The sequence below is a fragment of the Macrobrachium rosenbergii genome, chromosome 16 (genome assembly GCF_040412425.1).
Source record: "Macrobrachium rosenbergii isolate ZJJX-2024 chromosome 16, ASM4041242v1, whole genome shotgun sequence".
Classification (NCBI taxonomy): Eukaryota; Metazoa; Arthropoda; class Malacostraca; order Decapoda; family Palaemonidae; genus Macrobrachium; species Macrobrachium rosenbergii.
In genome coordinates, this window is record NC_089756.1 from 38,801,262 (window position 1) to 38,818,364 (window position 17,103).

General features: G+C 36.3%; 1 protein-coding gene across 3 annotated transcripts in view; it reads left to right on the forward strand.

Moving 5' to 3' along the window:
- LOC136847322 (uncharacterized) overlaps nt 1-14,348 on the forward strand; it is a 74,530-nt gene extending 60,182 nt beyond the window's left edge. For all 3 annotated transcript variants that reach the window (XM_067118883.1, XM_067118882.1, XM_067118884.1), the window contains exons 3-5: nt 6,204-6,269; nt 7,584-7,649; nt 13,780-14,348. In XM_067118883.1, coding sequence (XP_066974984.1) covers nt 6,204-6,269; nt 7,584-7,649; nt 13,780-14,081 — 434 coding nt within the window. In that variant the 3' untranslated portion in view covers nt 14,082-14,348. The remainder of the gene's footprint in view (nt 1-6,203; nt 6,270-7,583; nt 7,650-13,779) is intronic.
- Nucleotides 14,349-17,103: the final 2,755 nt, after the last annotated feature.

Below are 17,103 nucleotides of genomic sequence, written 5' to 3' on the forward strand. Positions count from 1 at the left end.
ATTCATTTGGGATATTCATTTGTGATCATTGCAGCCTTTCTCGTTCCATAATATGGAATCGGAGGAGTTCAGATGAAAGGTCGAGTGTGTTCTGTTCGAAATGTGATGAGAATTACGGTCACGGAACTGGGAGGCCGTTTCTTAATGCGAATGAATTTCAAGAATATTAAGCGTTTCATTCCTTTTACTGTACCTCCGTTCACATTTTCTTTCTTTCGTTTTCCTTTCCACCTTCTAACAATTGATTCATAGTGCAACTGCGAGGTTTTCCTCCTGCTACAACCTTTCAAACCTTTCTACTGTCAATTTCCGTTTCAGCACTGAATGACCTCGTAGGTCCCAGCGCTGGGCCTTGGCCTAAATCCTATATTCCCTCTTCTAAGGATATTAAGTAGGCTATTTTGGAGAGCCATGAGTGTTTTTGATTAACTGTGTGGGCAACAAATGAAGCGTTGACGAGTTGCTCGACTATTTACTGAAGCAAAGTTAATTTAGGCAAATCGTGGCGGCCACCATTTTTTGGAATCAAAGTTATTATTGGTAACAACTTGATTTGTTACAGTATATCCCGGGTATCGAAAAATCACCTTTTGCATCGTAAATTACTCTCGTCTGATTTGCATACGACACGTTACTGTTGTTCCTGGGACCAACCTTTCTCTCTCTCTCTCTCTCTCTCTCTCTCTCTGCCTCTTACTCTTTATCAGTCTCTCTCTCACACTGAGGGACCTGGGGCAACCCGGACGAACTGTAAGGTGAGGTCTCTCTCTCTCTCTCTCTCTCTCTCTCTCTCTCTCTCTCTCTCTCTCTCTCTCTCTCTCTCTCTCTCTCCCTTTACGCACGTGATATGCAAATTTCTCAGACCCCTTGCTTGGTATACTATTTGACATTTCACGTTCAGCTTAAATCGCCAAGAATGCTATAAAATAAATGATCTTCCTCTTGACGTTACTAAGCACGATTTATTTTCATATCTATTTTTTTTTATCTAACTTTAATATCTAGGGCGGATTTGCATTTTTATCCCGATAGACAAAAGTGCAGTTGCAACTTGTTAAAGTGTTTTGTTTAAGTTTTGATGTTTTTAAGGAATGATAATTACCCACCTTATGTCATAAGATTAATTAGAAATGCTGTTTACAAAAATAGAATTAACTTGGCATTTTTTCTCAATCATAAAGATAATCCGGGTTAGTGCCACTGTGAAATATTAAACAAAATCGTTAGATTTTATACACACACACTATATATATATATATATATTTGTATATATACATATATATGTGTGTGTGTTCAAATCTAAGCACAGGGGCCCCCGTCTCCTTAAAATTCACGGATCAGTCAGTGATAAAACACTGCATGCACCATTTCCTACAATATATTTAAAGTAACCTTTAAAAAACATTTTTATGCTGATTTTTCCTCCATTTCCCCAACTGTCACGGGTGTAAATATATTCCGAGCGGAATATATTGGAATATATTTACGACCGGCAAAGCCCGTATGAGTAGCCTCGTATACGCAAACCGTGTATATCTGCCCTTTCCCCGTATGGTTGGGTTACACGGATACAAATGTCGGTGTATTTTAAGCGTGGTGTAATTTTTTTTTCTTCTTTTTGTATTTTTAAAGCGCCAACGGCAGTGGGACGAACGCCAAAGGTTAATTTGCGGACGAAGTGTTATGGAAATGTTTGGTGAAACAATATGACTGGTCAGACTCTCACATCTGTGTGTTTGAGTTGCGGGTGTGTGTTTTATTGAACTGTGAATTCGTTATAATTTTTATGGGAACTGTGAAGTCTTTATCATCTTCATAGGAACTGTCAGGTCTTTATAATTTTTAGAGGAACTGTGAATTTGTTTTATCATTTTCATTGGAACTGTGAAGTCTTTATCATTTTTATAGGAACTGTGAATTTGTTTTATCATTTTTATAGGAACTGTGAATTCTGTATCATTTTAATATGAACTGTGAATTGTTTATAATTTTTATAGGAACTGTGAATTCTTTTATCGTTATAGGAATTTTATATTTATATGACTTAAAACATCTTTGATTGTTGTTTCACTCAACTAGTTTAGCCTCTTGTGCGAAATGGGTTTTACAAAGGCCTGACAAAAATGATTTAGCAGGTTATAAAATAATTCGCCTCTTAATTTTGGAAATATTTTTTTGTGGCACAAATAAATCCGTGTTTTGTCTTTGTTTTAAGGTGAAATTTGAAATTCAGTGAAAGATACTAGTCAATAGTAATAATAATAATAATAATAATAATAATAATAATAATAATAATAATAATAACTTACAAGAAGGACATTTGAGAGAATGAAGCACAATCATTTTCACTGTAATATATAATTCGAAGTACAGTAAGTACAATATTATCAATGCTAGACTGATGCCATGATTTCTCAGCATGTAATCTGGCGTCGCAACTGGTTGGTCTCAGCGACAGAAATAATTTTTTTAAAGCAATAAATAATTCAAACTGAGTGGGTTTGTTCATCTTACGAAAAGAAAGTCAGCCACGAACTATACATTATACGGGAGAGAGAGAGAGAGGGAGAGAGAAAACGTCAGGAGAGAATCTAAGTCTTGGGGAAAAATAAGATCAGAGAGAGAGAGAGAGAGAGAGAGAGAGAGAGAGAGAGAGAGAGAGAGAGAAACAATGTCAGGTCTTCAGTATCATTTACGAATCTAAGTCTTGGGGGAAAAATAAGATCAGGGGAGAGAGAGAGAGAGAGAGAGAGAGAAACAAAATGTCAGGTCTTCTGTATCGTTTACGAATCTAAGTCATGGGGGGAAAAATAAGGTCAGAGAGAGAGAGAGAGAGAGAGAGAGAGAGAGAGAGAGAGAGAGAGAGAGAGAGAGAGAGAAACAAAACGTTAGGTCTGCAGTATCATTTACGAGTCAAAGTCTTGGGAGAAAAATCGGGAAAAAAAGAGAGAGAGAGAGAGAGAGAGCAATTTCATCTCGTTATCTGCAATGATCCGACGACGCCTCTCATTAGGAGAGAACGCGCCCATGAGATCACATTTCAGGACACTGAACAGAATGAGAGGAAAAAGATTTGATGCTAATTTTGGTGGCTTTCTTCTTTACTGATAATGAATAATTTCCTTGATTATTATTTCATTTCAGGTGATATTAAACATCCAGGTATTTTTCTCCCGATAATTAGGAAGAATATAATTTTGTTTTTCAAATGAGCGGTGCTTCACTGACATACATACATGTGCGAAGTTTGTAAAAATTGTTTTGATTTCCGTTTGTTAATTGCTTGAGGGGTGCATCCAGTGATGCTTTGCTTATCTTGATTCATTGATTGATTGTGTGGGTGATTGATTGATTCACTTCCGTATTTGCTTATTGACTTATTAATGTATTAATTTGTTTGTGTTTTCTGGTGATTTTTCTCGGCTTTCCACGAAAGTATCTTATTCTCTTGAAAACTGAGAGGCAAATTTCAAGCACATTTTGACTTGTTCGTTTATTATTTTATTATTATTATTATTATTATTATTATTATTATTATTATTATTATTATTATTATTATTTGTCAATGTGTTTAGTTCCTTTCTTTAGGTTCTAATAATCAGCGTTTGAGTTATTATTTGCCAAACTTCACAACGATTCTTTTGCGTTTGGTCAAAATCTACTCCCATTAATCAGGCATTCCAACAGTTGCCTTTCCGAAACTATTTCCCATTCCTGTGCGTTTTATACATTTTCATGTACGAATAATCTGATATACAACAACGCAAAACTCTAAAATAGTTTCTAAGTCTTTTGAGGACAGAAAAAGAACGGAATGCTGTTATTTCCCGTTCGGATATTAAACAATCGTTTCTAATTATTTCTCTGCGTGGAGTGGTTTAGAACGACTGAAAGATAGGAATATAAACTTTTGCTGTATGTTTAATGTATAAACTGAAACAGGGATTTATACATAAAAGAGAAAAGTGGATTTTTAGTTTTCTGTAAAAGAAAACTGTTGTGCCGGCTTTGTCTGTCCGTCCGCCCGCAGGTCTTAATAGCTACTGAGGCTAGAGGGCTGCAAATTGGAAAGTTGATCATCCACCCTCCAATCATCAAACGTACCAAATTGCAGCCCTCTAGCCTCTGCAGTTTTTATTTTATTTACGGTTAAAGTTAGCCACAATCGTGCATCTGGCAACGATATAGGACAGGCCACCACCGGGCCGTGGTTAAAGATTCATGGGCCGCGGCTCATACAGCATTATGCCAAGACCACCGAAAGATAGATCCGTTTCTGGTGGCCTTGATTATACGCTGTACAGAAAACTCGATTGCGCTTGTTATACATGTCTTTGATTGCGTTCACTAGGTAACTTCCACGTCGTGATTTGGTTGCTTATGAACGCGGCTTGACCCATGTTCCTAATGAACCCCCCAACAAAATCAGGCACTTAATGAACGCACCCTTTAGGCCAGGTTTTAATTAATGCGCACTTCAGAAAAGTGTTAACGAACTCATCCTCAGGTCAGGTAGCGATTATCGTTTCTTCAATTATGTCCGAAATCGAGAGCGAATTATTCCGAAATAATTCACAGAATCGGAAAATATCCCTCAAATTATTTTCAAGGAGTCATTTCCTCCCAGAAGACAAAACCGTAAGATGAGTTTCTTCTCCAGACGAAAGAAGCGAGATAACTCGAGAGTAACTTCGAGTAACTTCGCGCGGGAAGATCAGGTAACGGCGTCAGAGGATCCTCCTCTATAGGAAACTTCAGGAATCCTGTAGGCGTCCTTTGCAAGTGGGGGAAGGATACTGCGTTTAGGAAATTTCAGACGCGTCTTCGAACAAAGGATTTCAGAACAAACTGAAAGTTGGCCTGAGAGGAGATTTTCATAGAATAAAAGATAATATCTCGGATCGACCTTTGGATAACAGAGAGAGAGAGAGAGAGAGAGAGAGAGAGAGAGAGAGAGAGAGGTCATGATACTCACCTGACAACAGAGAGGATCCGGGGTTCGATTTCCTGTATGTTCTGTTTAAAGGTAACCTTTATCGTAAAATCTAAAATAATCTAGAGGGGAAGCTGCGGTACACTTTAATCTAGATCCCATAAAAGAGGCATTGTACTTAGGGGCTACCCTTCAGCCTCCCATAATGCCCAGTCCATCAAAGCTTCCCTTATCTCCTAAAGCAGAGGCTCCCAGCATCCCTAGCAACGCGAAAAAAAAAGTAAAAAAAAAAGTAGATTAATCCACTCTATTTTCATTTCATCAAAACCCATATTTCGGTGACTTTTGAGTGCGTTAGGGACGGAACGCCGCGGAGATGTCACTTAATCCCCGGGCGTTGGAGCGCGGTTTGTTTACATTCCTCTCGCATCTCGGCGTTGTCACTGGCTGACGTGCCGGTTGATGAGAATTTCAATAAGACGACGTCTGAGGTTCGCGTGAAACCGAAGGGCGGGGGTTGGGGGGAGGGGTGAGGTGGGGGGAGTTGTCAGTCTACTTGAATATCCATTACTTCCACATCAAAAGACAGGAGATGGGTTTTAAGTATTTCGTATCTTATCGGGAGTTTTCAGGCTTATACTCTGCGTCAAGCGTGAGGATTTTGCTCACGTGTGGTTGCTGATATGGGCACAAAGACAGCGGGACAGTTGTGCGAGCTAGGAGTCTCTCTCTCTCTCTCTCTCTCTCTCTCTCTCTCTCTCTCTCTCTCTCTCTCTCTCTCTCTCTCTCTCTTCGTACACTTAGTTTGTGTACGTTAAAACTAAATCCCTTTTATGATTAATATAGCTGGTTCCACTGTGTATAGTAAAACAATATTAGTAAACAATAGGCTGATTGTGGAGATGAATCACCTGACATTTTAAAGTAAATCTTTTATCATTTCATATTCATCACCTGGTAATTTTATGATCAGAAAAATATCGAAACTGTCTTTTTTATGTTCCTAATTTGTTTCTAATAATAACACAAAGCAAAATATAAGTAACCTCATTCCTTTGAGATTGTCAACTACGTAAGCGGTATGGCTTGGCAAAATATATCAAGACAATTGAACATTTATTTTGACAGTTTGAAGGACATATCACGAAAGCTATTCCGCTAAATCGATATTTGAAAAATATTTCAGGCTAAACATTTCATGACCGAACCTCTCACCTCGCAAAACCATTAAGAAGAAAGACGTTTTAAAAGATTTCAATTTTCGTTTCAGATGACGACCTTGCTATGATGGGATCCTTAGGCATGGTTCCAAGGCAACCACTCTGCGGTGACAACGGTAAGTTCGACTCGATGTGATTCAGTGGTTCCGTGTTTCTTCTTGAAGTCATTTTTGCCTCAAATTACCTACTTTAATTCCTCTCTTGTTTGAGTATTGGTAACGTAACCACACACACACACACACACACACACACACACACACACACACACACACACACACACACACACACACACACACACTCTGCAGGATGATGCATTAATAGTTGTTAGTCTCTCTCTCTCTCTCTCTCTCTCTCTCTCTCTCTCTCTCTCTCTCTCTCTCTCTCTCTCTCTCTCGTTTCCGCAAGCACGTCTAAAACTAGATTTAAATCTTCAGCATTATGCAATTTTTTAAACATCAGACATTCAGCAGTTCACCTGAGATTGGTTTTCCCACTTCTTTATAACCTTTATCCTAAAAAAACCTAATCAACAACCGCTTGGTCATAACACTCCTTGGACACACGGGTAACAACCTACAAGCACAGTCAGCAACAACAAGCTTATAAATACGATGCAATCTAAGTAAAATCCAACCACTCACTAAATCACTCTTAGAAATTAGTGCTTAAATACACCTTTCCACTCATACAGGCTGTAGTTCCTGAATAGATAAATATATAAATAAATGAATATACACAGGTGTACATGCAGACACACACACACGCAAACTATACACACACACATTAGCTCGTGTTAATACACTGAGCCCATTGCATAACCGCATGCAAATTCAGGATTTTTTTTGTAAGCTTCCAATTAGGAGCCTTCGTTCTGCATGTCGTTTTCAGTAATCTCAGAAAATAATTGTAGGTTGACCATTAAAGCTGTACTCATAATATTGTATGACTGTGTAGTCGGAAAATTATGGCAACGCCTAAATATTTAAATTAGTTGTGATTGTGTCGTACTGATGTTGAGTATATTACGTAATTGATTATGACAGTATGTCGTAATATTGTAAATTTAAGCTGTATAATTTAATAAAACTAAAATATGTGTATATATATGTATATATATTCATTTTAATAATAAATCACAGATTTATTTAAATAAAAATTGAATGGAGTAACAATGCTCATGATAGCTTCATCATTATAACTAGTAATAATAATAATAATAATAATAATAATAATAATAATAATAATAAATCAAACATAAGAAGTGAAGTGAGTAGAGAGAGAGAGAGAGAGAGAGAGAGAGAGAGAGAGAGAGAGAGAGAGAGAGAGAGAGAGAGAAATATCAGTATCTGAACTGGCTCTGATAAAAGTTCATAACAAAGAGAGAGAGAGAGAGAGTTATAATCTAACATACATTTATTCATTTTCAACAGGTAGAGACTGCGGTCGCCAGAATAAACCAGCCAATATCACCAGCAGCCAGCTTAATTATTTGCAAGGTAAGAAGAGTTTGTGTTAGTTGATTTTTATTTTCTATTTTTTTTTTTTTGGGGGGGACCGCGTTAAAGGTTTGTTGGGGCTTTTTTTTTTTTTTTGCTTTGTTTAGTTTACAGCACAAACAATCTCTCGTGGCTTTGTGTTTTGTGGTCTTGGTTTGTTTTTGTGTGATTGATGTACGTGGCTAATCAACATATATATATATATATATATATATATATATATATATATATATATATATATATATATATATATATATATATACATACATATACAGTATATATATTACATATATTTACATATAAATACATATATATATCTATATATATACATTATATATATAATATATATTTGTACATACTCTATATCTATGTATATATATATATATATATATATATATATATATATATATATATATATATATATATATATATATATATATATATAATGTTCGATCCCGGGCTGGGACGGAAGCACTTAGGCCCGTTTAGCGGAAATAAGATCTCTCCAAAATTTTTAGATAGGCTTTACAGATAGATAAACGCTGGTAACTATTTGACTTCAAACATTGCATTACTATAAACTCGTAATTCACTTACTTACATAGCATTATGTATTGTAGCTTTTTCTAAGAGGAAGTGGAAAAGAAAGTGATTAAGAGTACGTGAGGAGAGACCCAAGGCAGTTTTTAATTTGAATTCTAACTTTATTTTTGAAGTCAGTTAAGTGGGGTGATGATTTGTGTACGGGGGGACAATAATGATTATTTTATTGTTTTAATCTTAAGAAATGCAAGTTATGAACAGTTCTGTGACATTAACTAAGGGATGAATCATATATGGCAATTCTAAAGTCCAAGGCGTGTTTAGATACACGCATACACACAGATATACAATATATACAGTTAAAATTTTCTTTAAATTTGTATTATGCACATTGCAGCTTTATGAAAGACGAAATCATTTTATTATATCTGAAAATCTATTTTATTGATTGATTCCCAGGTTAATTCCAAATATTGCGACGCCAGAGAGCATAAATCAATCCTTTCTCAAAATCCTAGTTAATATGTGGCAGAGGTGACAAGTAATTCCTATGAAACAGGGTCATCTGTCGGTTGGGCAGAGTCAGGGGGTCCAAACTAGGCATCCTGTACGCTTTCACTCTCTCTCTCTCTCTCTCTCTCTCTCTCTCTCTCTCTCTCTCTCTCTCACACACACACACACAAATGAGGAACCGGCGTTCGATCCCCGTGATATAAGGAACAGTATGAATGAGCTTAAGTTATGCCCCTGTTGATATAACCAGTGATTTATGTACCTGGTTGCTAGACAGCTGCTGTTGGTCTCTTATTTTCCCTTTGAATAAGTTCTCCTTTCGTCTTTAAAAGTCGTTTTGATTCATATTTACCCAGAGAGAGAGAGAGAGAGAGAGAGAGAGAGAGAGAGATCTGTTTACACTCACATTTCATCCCACGATCGCCATATTTTGGAGTCTGGGAAATCACCAATTTTGGCTTATTTTGGCTAATCAGACCCTTTCCCATGTTCCCAAACGTTAAGTGGGCCAACGAGTTCCATATTTCCTCAAAAAAAAAAAAAGGGGGGGGAAAACTCGTGTTCTGTTGACAGAAAATCTCCTCGAAACTGTGTTAAACCATAAACCCAAGTTAGTGGAGCTGACTTTTATCATTATGCAATCTCGTACTTTGAATCTCATCTTGCGAGTTCCAATATTTATTTTCGATCAGCTTCAAAGGCTGGCCAGTATGAAAAGCGGACCATCATGGTCCTCTCTCTCTCTCTCTCTCTCTCTCTCTCTCTCTCTCTCTCTCTCTCTCTCTCTCTCTCTCATGTTGAAGAGTCAATGTTGCCTTTGATACCATATATACCATTTTTTACAAAAATCTTTCGAGATTTGTAATCTCTCTCTCTCTCTCTCTCTCTCTCTCTCTCTCTCTCTCTCTCTCTCTCTCTCTCTCTCTCTCTCTCACCTGTGACCTTTTCTGTATCGGGGAGCTTCTTCGTTCCAAGTGGAATTGAAGATGAATTGTTATTCCGAGCCTTCTTGAACTTCTTGCGGTAAATTTTTTAGGACTTAATCAATTCCTTTCAGCCATTTTGATATGAAAAACAAAGCTATTTGAGAATCTGCTCCAATGTCATATCTCCTACCTTTCTGTGACAGGAAAAGTGAAAGCTATGAAATGGTTGATATGAGCGAAATCAAACAAAGAAATGAAAGGTATAAAACGGTTGAATATGAGTGAAATATGACACGAGAAAAAGGATTAAATATGAATAAAATCAGACCAGAAATGAAAGCTTTGGAAAGGTTAAATCTGAGTTAATTCAGACCGAAAATGAAAGCTATAAAAGTGTTAATAGGAGTGAAATCAGACCAAAAATTAGAAAGCTATAAAAGGGTTCAATACGATTGAAATCAGTCCAAGAAATGAAAGCTATAGAATGCTTGAAAGTGACTGAAATCAAACCAAAAAAATAAAAAAAGCTATAAAAGGCTTCAATATGATTGAAACCAATCCAAGAAATGAAAGCTATAAAATCCTTGAAAGTGACTGAAATCAGACCAAAAATACAAAAAGCTATAAAAGGCTTCAATATGACTGAAATCAGTGCAAGAAATGAAAGCTATAAAAGGATTCAGTATGATTGAAATCAGTCCAAGAAATGAAAGCTATAAAATGCTTGAAAATGACTGAACTCAGACCAAAAAAAAAAAAAAAAAATTAAAGCTATGAAAAGGTTGAATACGAGTTAAGTCAGACCAGAAATCGACATGATTTTATGAGGAATGACGTAACCCTTTCACGGCGTGTGTCAGCTGCCACAAATTGCGAAAGACATCCGTGTGACGAGGTTGGATCTCTAATTAACACGAAGGCCAGATTACGCTTGGAGTAATTCAATCAGATTCATTTAAGTAGAATAATTTTTTTTCTTCCCAAAAGCATAGTTATTTCCATTCAGAAGATTATTTGATAATACTTTAGTCTCTCTCTCTCTCTCTCTCTCTCTCTCTCTCTCTCTCTCTCTCTCTCTCTCTCTCTCTCTCTCTCTCTCTCTCTCTCTATTCAGGGCCGCTAGTTGGAACAAACTCGATTCAATTCAAAATTTCAGATGACAGAAATAACTGGTATAAACTAAGGCAGGCCAGGGACATTGATATAATTTCCAGTTTCTTGTGAACGATGCCGCGTCAGTCTTTGTAATATCAACGGCACTGCTTGATTATATATATACATTATATATATATATATATATATATATATATATATATATATATATATATATATATATATATATACTGTATGTATACATAAATACACACATATTTATATATATATATATATATATATATATATATATATATATATATATATATATATATATATATATATATATATATATATATACATACACACACGATTGGTCAAGTCGGCTGTGTACTGTCTTTTAATGAACGGGGTATTAAATATTTATGGCTTAATATTAATGAGTACGAAAAAGACGTGTGTGTATAGGGACAAAACTTCAGACTTATACGTACAGATTATATATATATATATATATATATATATATATATATATATATATATATATATATATATATATATATATATATATATATATATATCACCTTTTCACGTGATACTGGTGAATGCTGCTGCTGACAATTGAATGAGAGAATCGAACGCCAGCTGTCAGTTGGGATTTGAACCTGTGTCTTCCGAGTGGCAAGCACACAGCCTTATTGATCCCACCACTGGAGAAAGCTTTTTCTTCTATGCAGAAGTCTGGGCCACTTCATACTCCTACTAGCTGTTAGACCTTCACTATCACTTGCATATAAGTATAATTGTTGAACTTCAGCCCTCAAGCAAGATTTAAACTCGCGTCTTCTGATTTGCATGCGCACAGGTTTACCAAACCCACTACAGAAAAAACACTTTCCTTCTGTTTGCAAGCCAGTGTCGCTGTGTGTGCCTACTTGCTGTTTGACCTCAAGTACGCTTCCAGAATGGCCGATGTTTGCAGATGATGCAGCACTGATTGTGGACAGTGAAAGGAAAGACAACAGAAACTAGTGAGAGTTTGAAGTTGTTCACAGGAGGAGATTTTTGAAAGTAAATGTGAACAAGAGTAAGGTCGTGAGTTTATATGGAAATCGTGAAGAAGGAACAGTGAATGTTAATATGGATGGTGTAGGAATGGAGACAGTTGATTGGCAGTAGTGGATGAGTCACAAAATAAGTGAAGCAGGGAAGGCAGTAGGATGCGTGCAAAAGATTGGGAGGAGATTTGCAGTTTCAATGGAAATGTCCCGTAGGCGGTTAGTGCCTTTATTGCACCTCATGTAGTGCACTTTAGACATTACTTAAGGTTCTTCGCAGCGTCCCCTCGGCCCCTAGCTACAACCCCTTTCATTCCTTTTACTGTACCCTCGTTCATATTATCTTTCTTCCATCTTACTTTCGACCCTCTCCCAACAATTGATTCATCGTGCAACTGCGAGGTTTGCCTCCTGTTACACCTTTCAGACTTTTGACTTGTCAATTTATGTTTCACCGCTTAATGATCTCGTAGGTTCCCAGCGCTTGGCCTTTGGCCTAAAGTATATATTCTGTTCTATTCTGTTCAGTGGAAATGAAGAAAGGTCCGTGAGTGGGAATGTAGTAAATAAGGTTGGCTCTGTTGAGGTGAACTATTTGTAATATAATTGGCATAAGAAGATTTGAAAGGATGAGAAATGTGAAGAAAAGTCTCAATGGCAATTAGGTTATTTTAGGTGGGAGGATGGATCCATGTTATTTTAGGCGGTTTGGTATTGTGGAAGCCAAGAAGAAGGAAGGAGGAAAGGAAGACCTTTAACTGAGTAATTGAAGGTGAACCTTCTTCATGCACCCACATTTTACCATCACTGCCTCAAACTCCCAATATACTCTGTAGCATTCAGCTCTATCCTGAATGCAAACCCCCCAGTCCATCTCTCTTCCACTTCATCTATCCAGCAATTTCTATTCTGCCTCCCTTTCAGTCTTGCATTCACTCTGCATAACCATCTTTTCTGTGTTAACATTTTTATCACTTTTACATATCTCCACATTTCTCACTCTTGCAGTCCATCTTACTTCTTATATACCATAGAAGAAATTCATCCCAGCACATTCAACATTTTTTCTTTCATTCGCATTCAACGTCACACCTCACTTCCGTAAAGGAGTGTTTGATGAACAATATGTTCTCATATTTCCATTGACACTTAGTGTTTTCCCAGTCGTTTGCATTCGCATCCTGCTGTCATCGTTGTTTCGTCAAACCTGTTATTCCCCTCATCTCTCATTGTGCTTTCATCCACTACCCTTTCCAGTCAACCGATTTTATATATTTCCAATATCATTGTTAACATAATGTAGTTACTGCTTAGGTCAGCAAATGATGAAGCTAGAGAGAGTGAGAACGCATTAAGAATGTTTGAAGTATTGGTTTCTGTCATTTTTGACAGTGGGCGAAATTGTTATGGAGAGACAAGCGTGAAAAACAATCCTTTATGTCTTTCATTTATATGAGATGGATGGCCTAGTCGACGCTGCCAAAAACTTTGTAAAACCGTACCAAATTTTCAAGATTTTTTATGTTTCTTCTGATGCGTAGACAAAGTCTGGCGCACAATTTTTGATATTGTCGCATTTTCACCTGGAATATAGAGAAAATTTGGACCAAAATCGCCCTGGAATGGAGACAAAATCTGGCTCAAAACTTTCAGTAACGTCTCCACTCCCTTTGAATATTGACAAAATTCACGCAAAATTAAGAATGCCATCTCTGTTTCTACTGGAATATAGACAAAATTGACAAAAATTTCTCAATGACGTTTCGGTTTGCCTGGAATATAGTCAAAATTGGCTCAGAATTCTCAATACCGTTTCTATTTTAACTGGAATGTAGACAAAACTCTGGCATCTAGGATACACACTTAACAGGACGAGCCTCTGTTATCTAAGTCACAGGCACTTAACAGGACGACCCTCTAGAATCTAAATCGACTAAGAAAATATACATGTGTTGCCCATCAAAATACTCCACCCTCCGTTTTCTTTGAATCTTTCAGCATGGCTCGAAGAAAACGGCCTCCTCCTCCCATCCCTGCCAGACGAGAGGAGTCAGCCAAGGACGACGAACCTCCACCACCACCTCCTCAGACCTCTCCTCAGGAACGTAGAAACCGCATCGCAGAGGGGAAACCCAAGGATCCCTCTGGAGGACCTCTTCCCCTCTTTGAAAGGATCTGTAGCGAAGAGAGACAAGGAGATCGACTGGCCCCTCGTCCCCTCGATGACCCTCGGAGACATCAGAAAGAACTGCTGCATCAGGCAGTGCAGAGTGGAGGATTTCTACGGCGCCTGCACCTAAGTTTATGATGATTTAAGTCCCCCCGCTCCTCCTCCCCCAACCCCCGCCCTCTCTCTCTCTCTCACCTTCGATCTCGGATGTCTAACTTCGGCATTGTATCATAATATTTTATTTATTTTTTCCCCATAATATAGAGAGCTATTATATATCCTCGTTACTATGTATGTACACATATATACATTATACGTGTGTGTATGAATTCACACACAAACTTCTTGAAGTTGTATAGCGTTAAAGAAAATTACCCAATTAAAATAGGATTATGAATTGAACTCTATATTTTGTTACTTCCTTTCGAGACCCAATGTATTGGCTTACCTTATTACAATAGGTAATCTTAATTTATATATATATATATATATATATATATATATATATATATATATATATATATATAGTATATATATATATATATATAATATATATATATATATATATATATATATATATATATATATATATATATATATATATATATATACACACGCCAGTATGAGACAGTTGTATTAGTATATATTCATTTTGAGTTAGGAGAATTAATATTTAATTAATTCATCATAAAAATGTACTTATCTAGCCCAGCTGTGACTGAATATGTCTGATATGTGTAAAGCAATCCTAAAAAGTATAAAAAAAAATATTCTATGAATGTTATAAATAAAGATATTTTATTTATTCTCATTCTTTTCACTGAAGCTTGCTGCAAAATAATATTAAAACACGGAGACATTTGGAGCAAGAGTTGACAATATGAATGTTTGTAGATATACATATACATATATATAATATATATATAATATATATATATATAAATACATATAATTTATACATTTTATATATATATATGTATATATATACTGTTATTACACACATGCAAAATAACATGTGATGAATGGAGAAAAGCTAACAAAGTTTTCAAAAGAGAGCACAAACAGTTGACATAGTTTATATAATATCAAAAACTCTGGATTCAAAGGAAATATCGCCTTCTTTCTTTTTATGCTTCCAGTATTAGCAAGAGCTTCAAGGTTTCTTCATAAAACTTATCATTTTAAGAGAAAAATATCTATTCGTGACTTTTTCATGAGGCTAGAGGCTGGTGGCCCACTTTTCAATTTGACTCCATTTTATTTTTTTTAGTTTCGTGTAAACTGAAATAATCTTCAATCATATATTCGTCTCCTTGAAGGATCTGACACGGCTTCATCTCAGATTTATTTGTCGCATCGTCCAGTTACCTGTAAGTGGAAAATCATTTATTAATTGTGACAGATAGATTCAATTGCGTCCTGGTTCCTAGACTAAATGAGTGGCATAAATGAGATGTTGAGTGAACTGGAACTTACAATGACATACCTTAAGACATTCAGTTTTTATGATTGAATTGATGACTTCTGAAAATGGAAGAACTCTGACTTTATGCACAATTTAATATCGAAATATGTGTGCTGTGTCTACTTAAAATCAGAGATGACAAATTTATGAAATGTACAAGTCTGTGCATGATTGCAGTTACATGAATCAGTATTAAAACATAAAAATACATGTCACTCGGGTACACACCATGTATACTCTCACATGCCTCATACTTGATTATATAAACTTGACGTGGCGACAGAAATGAGTGAACTTCTGCATTCATGTCGCCCAGCACGGCTGTTCTATACACTAGAAAAAGACGAATCGAATCTGCAGAAAACGTCAGCATACGCCAACAAGAAGACAAGAACTGCATTTGAACTAAGCTGACTTAGGCACTAAGCAGAGGGTCACACTAGTCCAATAAGGGTCAAACTAGCCATAAACTCTCATTTCACTTAGAGATAAGCACCACAAGAAATTTGAGAAACATTACCCAAGCCCATCTCTTGAGGGAACTGCTAGCCGCAACTCGCCTCCACTGAAAGCTGCTATGAACGTGTGAATCCGAAAGTAGGTTCGTTCCTAAGACTTACTTTCGCGACGAGAAACGGTTTCAATGGTGTCCCCAATTGTCCGATCATCTCCCCATGTTGAAGAGCTGGAGAACCTTGTAATAAAAAAAAGATAGTAATGCTATGTGTCCTTCATTTTCCTTTATCTTATTAAAACAGTGGTTAGGAAAAGGAGCCATTGCTTTGCTTGAAAATAAAGATGCTTGAAGAGACGTTGATATTTCCTGTTTATTTCCTTTTAAAGATAAAGAAAGGCGTTAATCTAAGTTGCTTTGCTTATGTGAAGTATGTCTCAAATATTGTTGGTAGGGTACATAAACAGGAAATTGGGAAATAAGCAGAGTAGATGGCACTTATGACAAGAACACTGGCCAAGTTACAAAAGATTGGAAAGATATTGAATTGGTTGGGTTGCATTAATTTTTCTGTGAGCTCTGTCTGGAGTCAGAAATCAGATAAGTAGTTTTTGGAACCCTAATCCAATCTAAAAAAAAAAATTAGTTAAAACAGAATAAAAAATACAAGATAGAAAGGACGGCCATGAATACAGGAACCACTCACATCCTAAAAAAAGTTATTCCCGTGGGCCACAGAAGATGATGATGATGATGATATTATTATTATTATTATTATTATTATTATTATTATTATTATTATTATTATTAATTATTCATAAGATGAACCTTATTCATTTGGAACAAGCCCACTGACTTGAAATTCAAGCCTTCAGAAAATATGGTGTTCATTTGGAAGGCGTAAGAGGAGTTAAGGGAAATAAAAAAAAAAGGATCTCGCTTATTAAAAAGAAAAAATTAATTAATAAACAGATAAAAATGTATTGAAATGCAAGGAGAATAGTATTAGGATAGTAATGAAATGCATCTTCGCTTGAACTTTTAGATTCCAATTGCACGACATCTTCAGGGAGACTGTTCCACAATCCAACAGTGTGAGAAATAAAGGACCTCTGGAACTGAGAAGTTCTACCTTTATCCCCCTCCCCACCCCCAAAAAATAATTAACGAAAATTAAAAGATAAAATCGTAGGCCTCGGATATATGAACCCCTCAACCTCACCCAACCCTTCT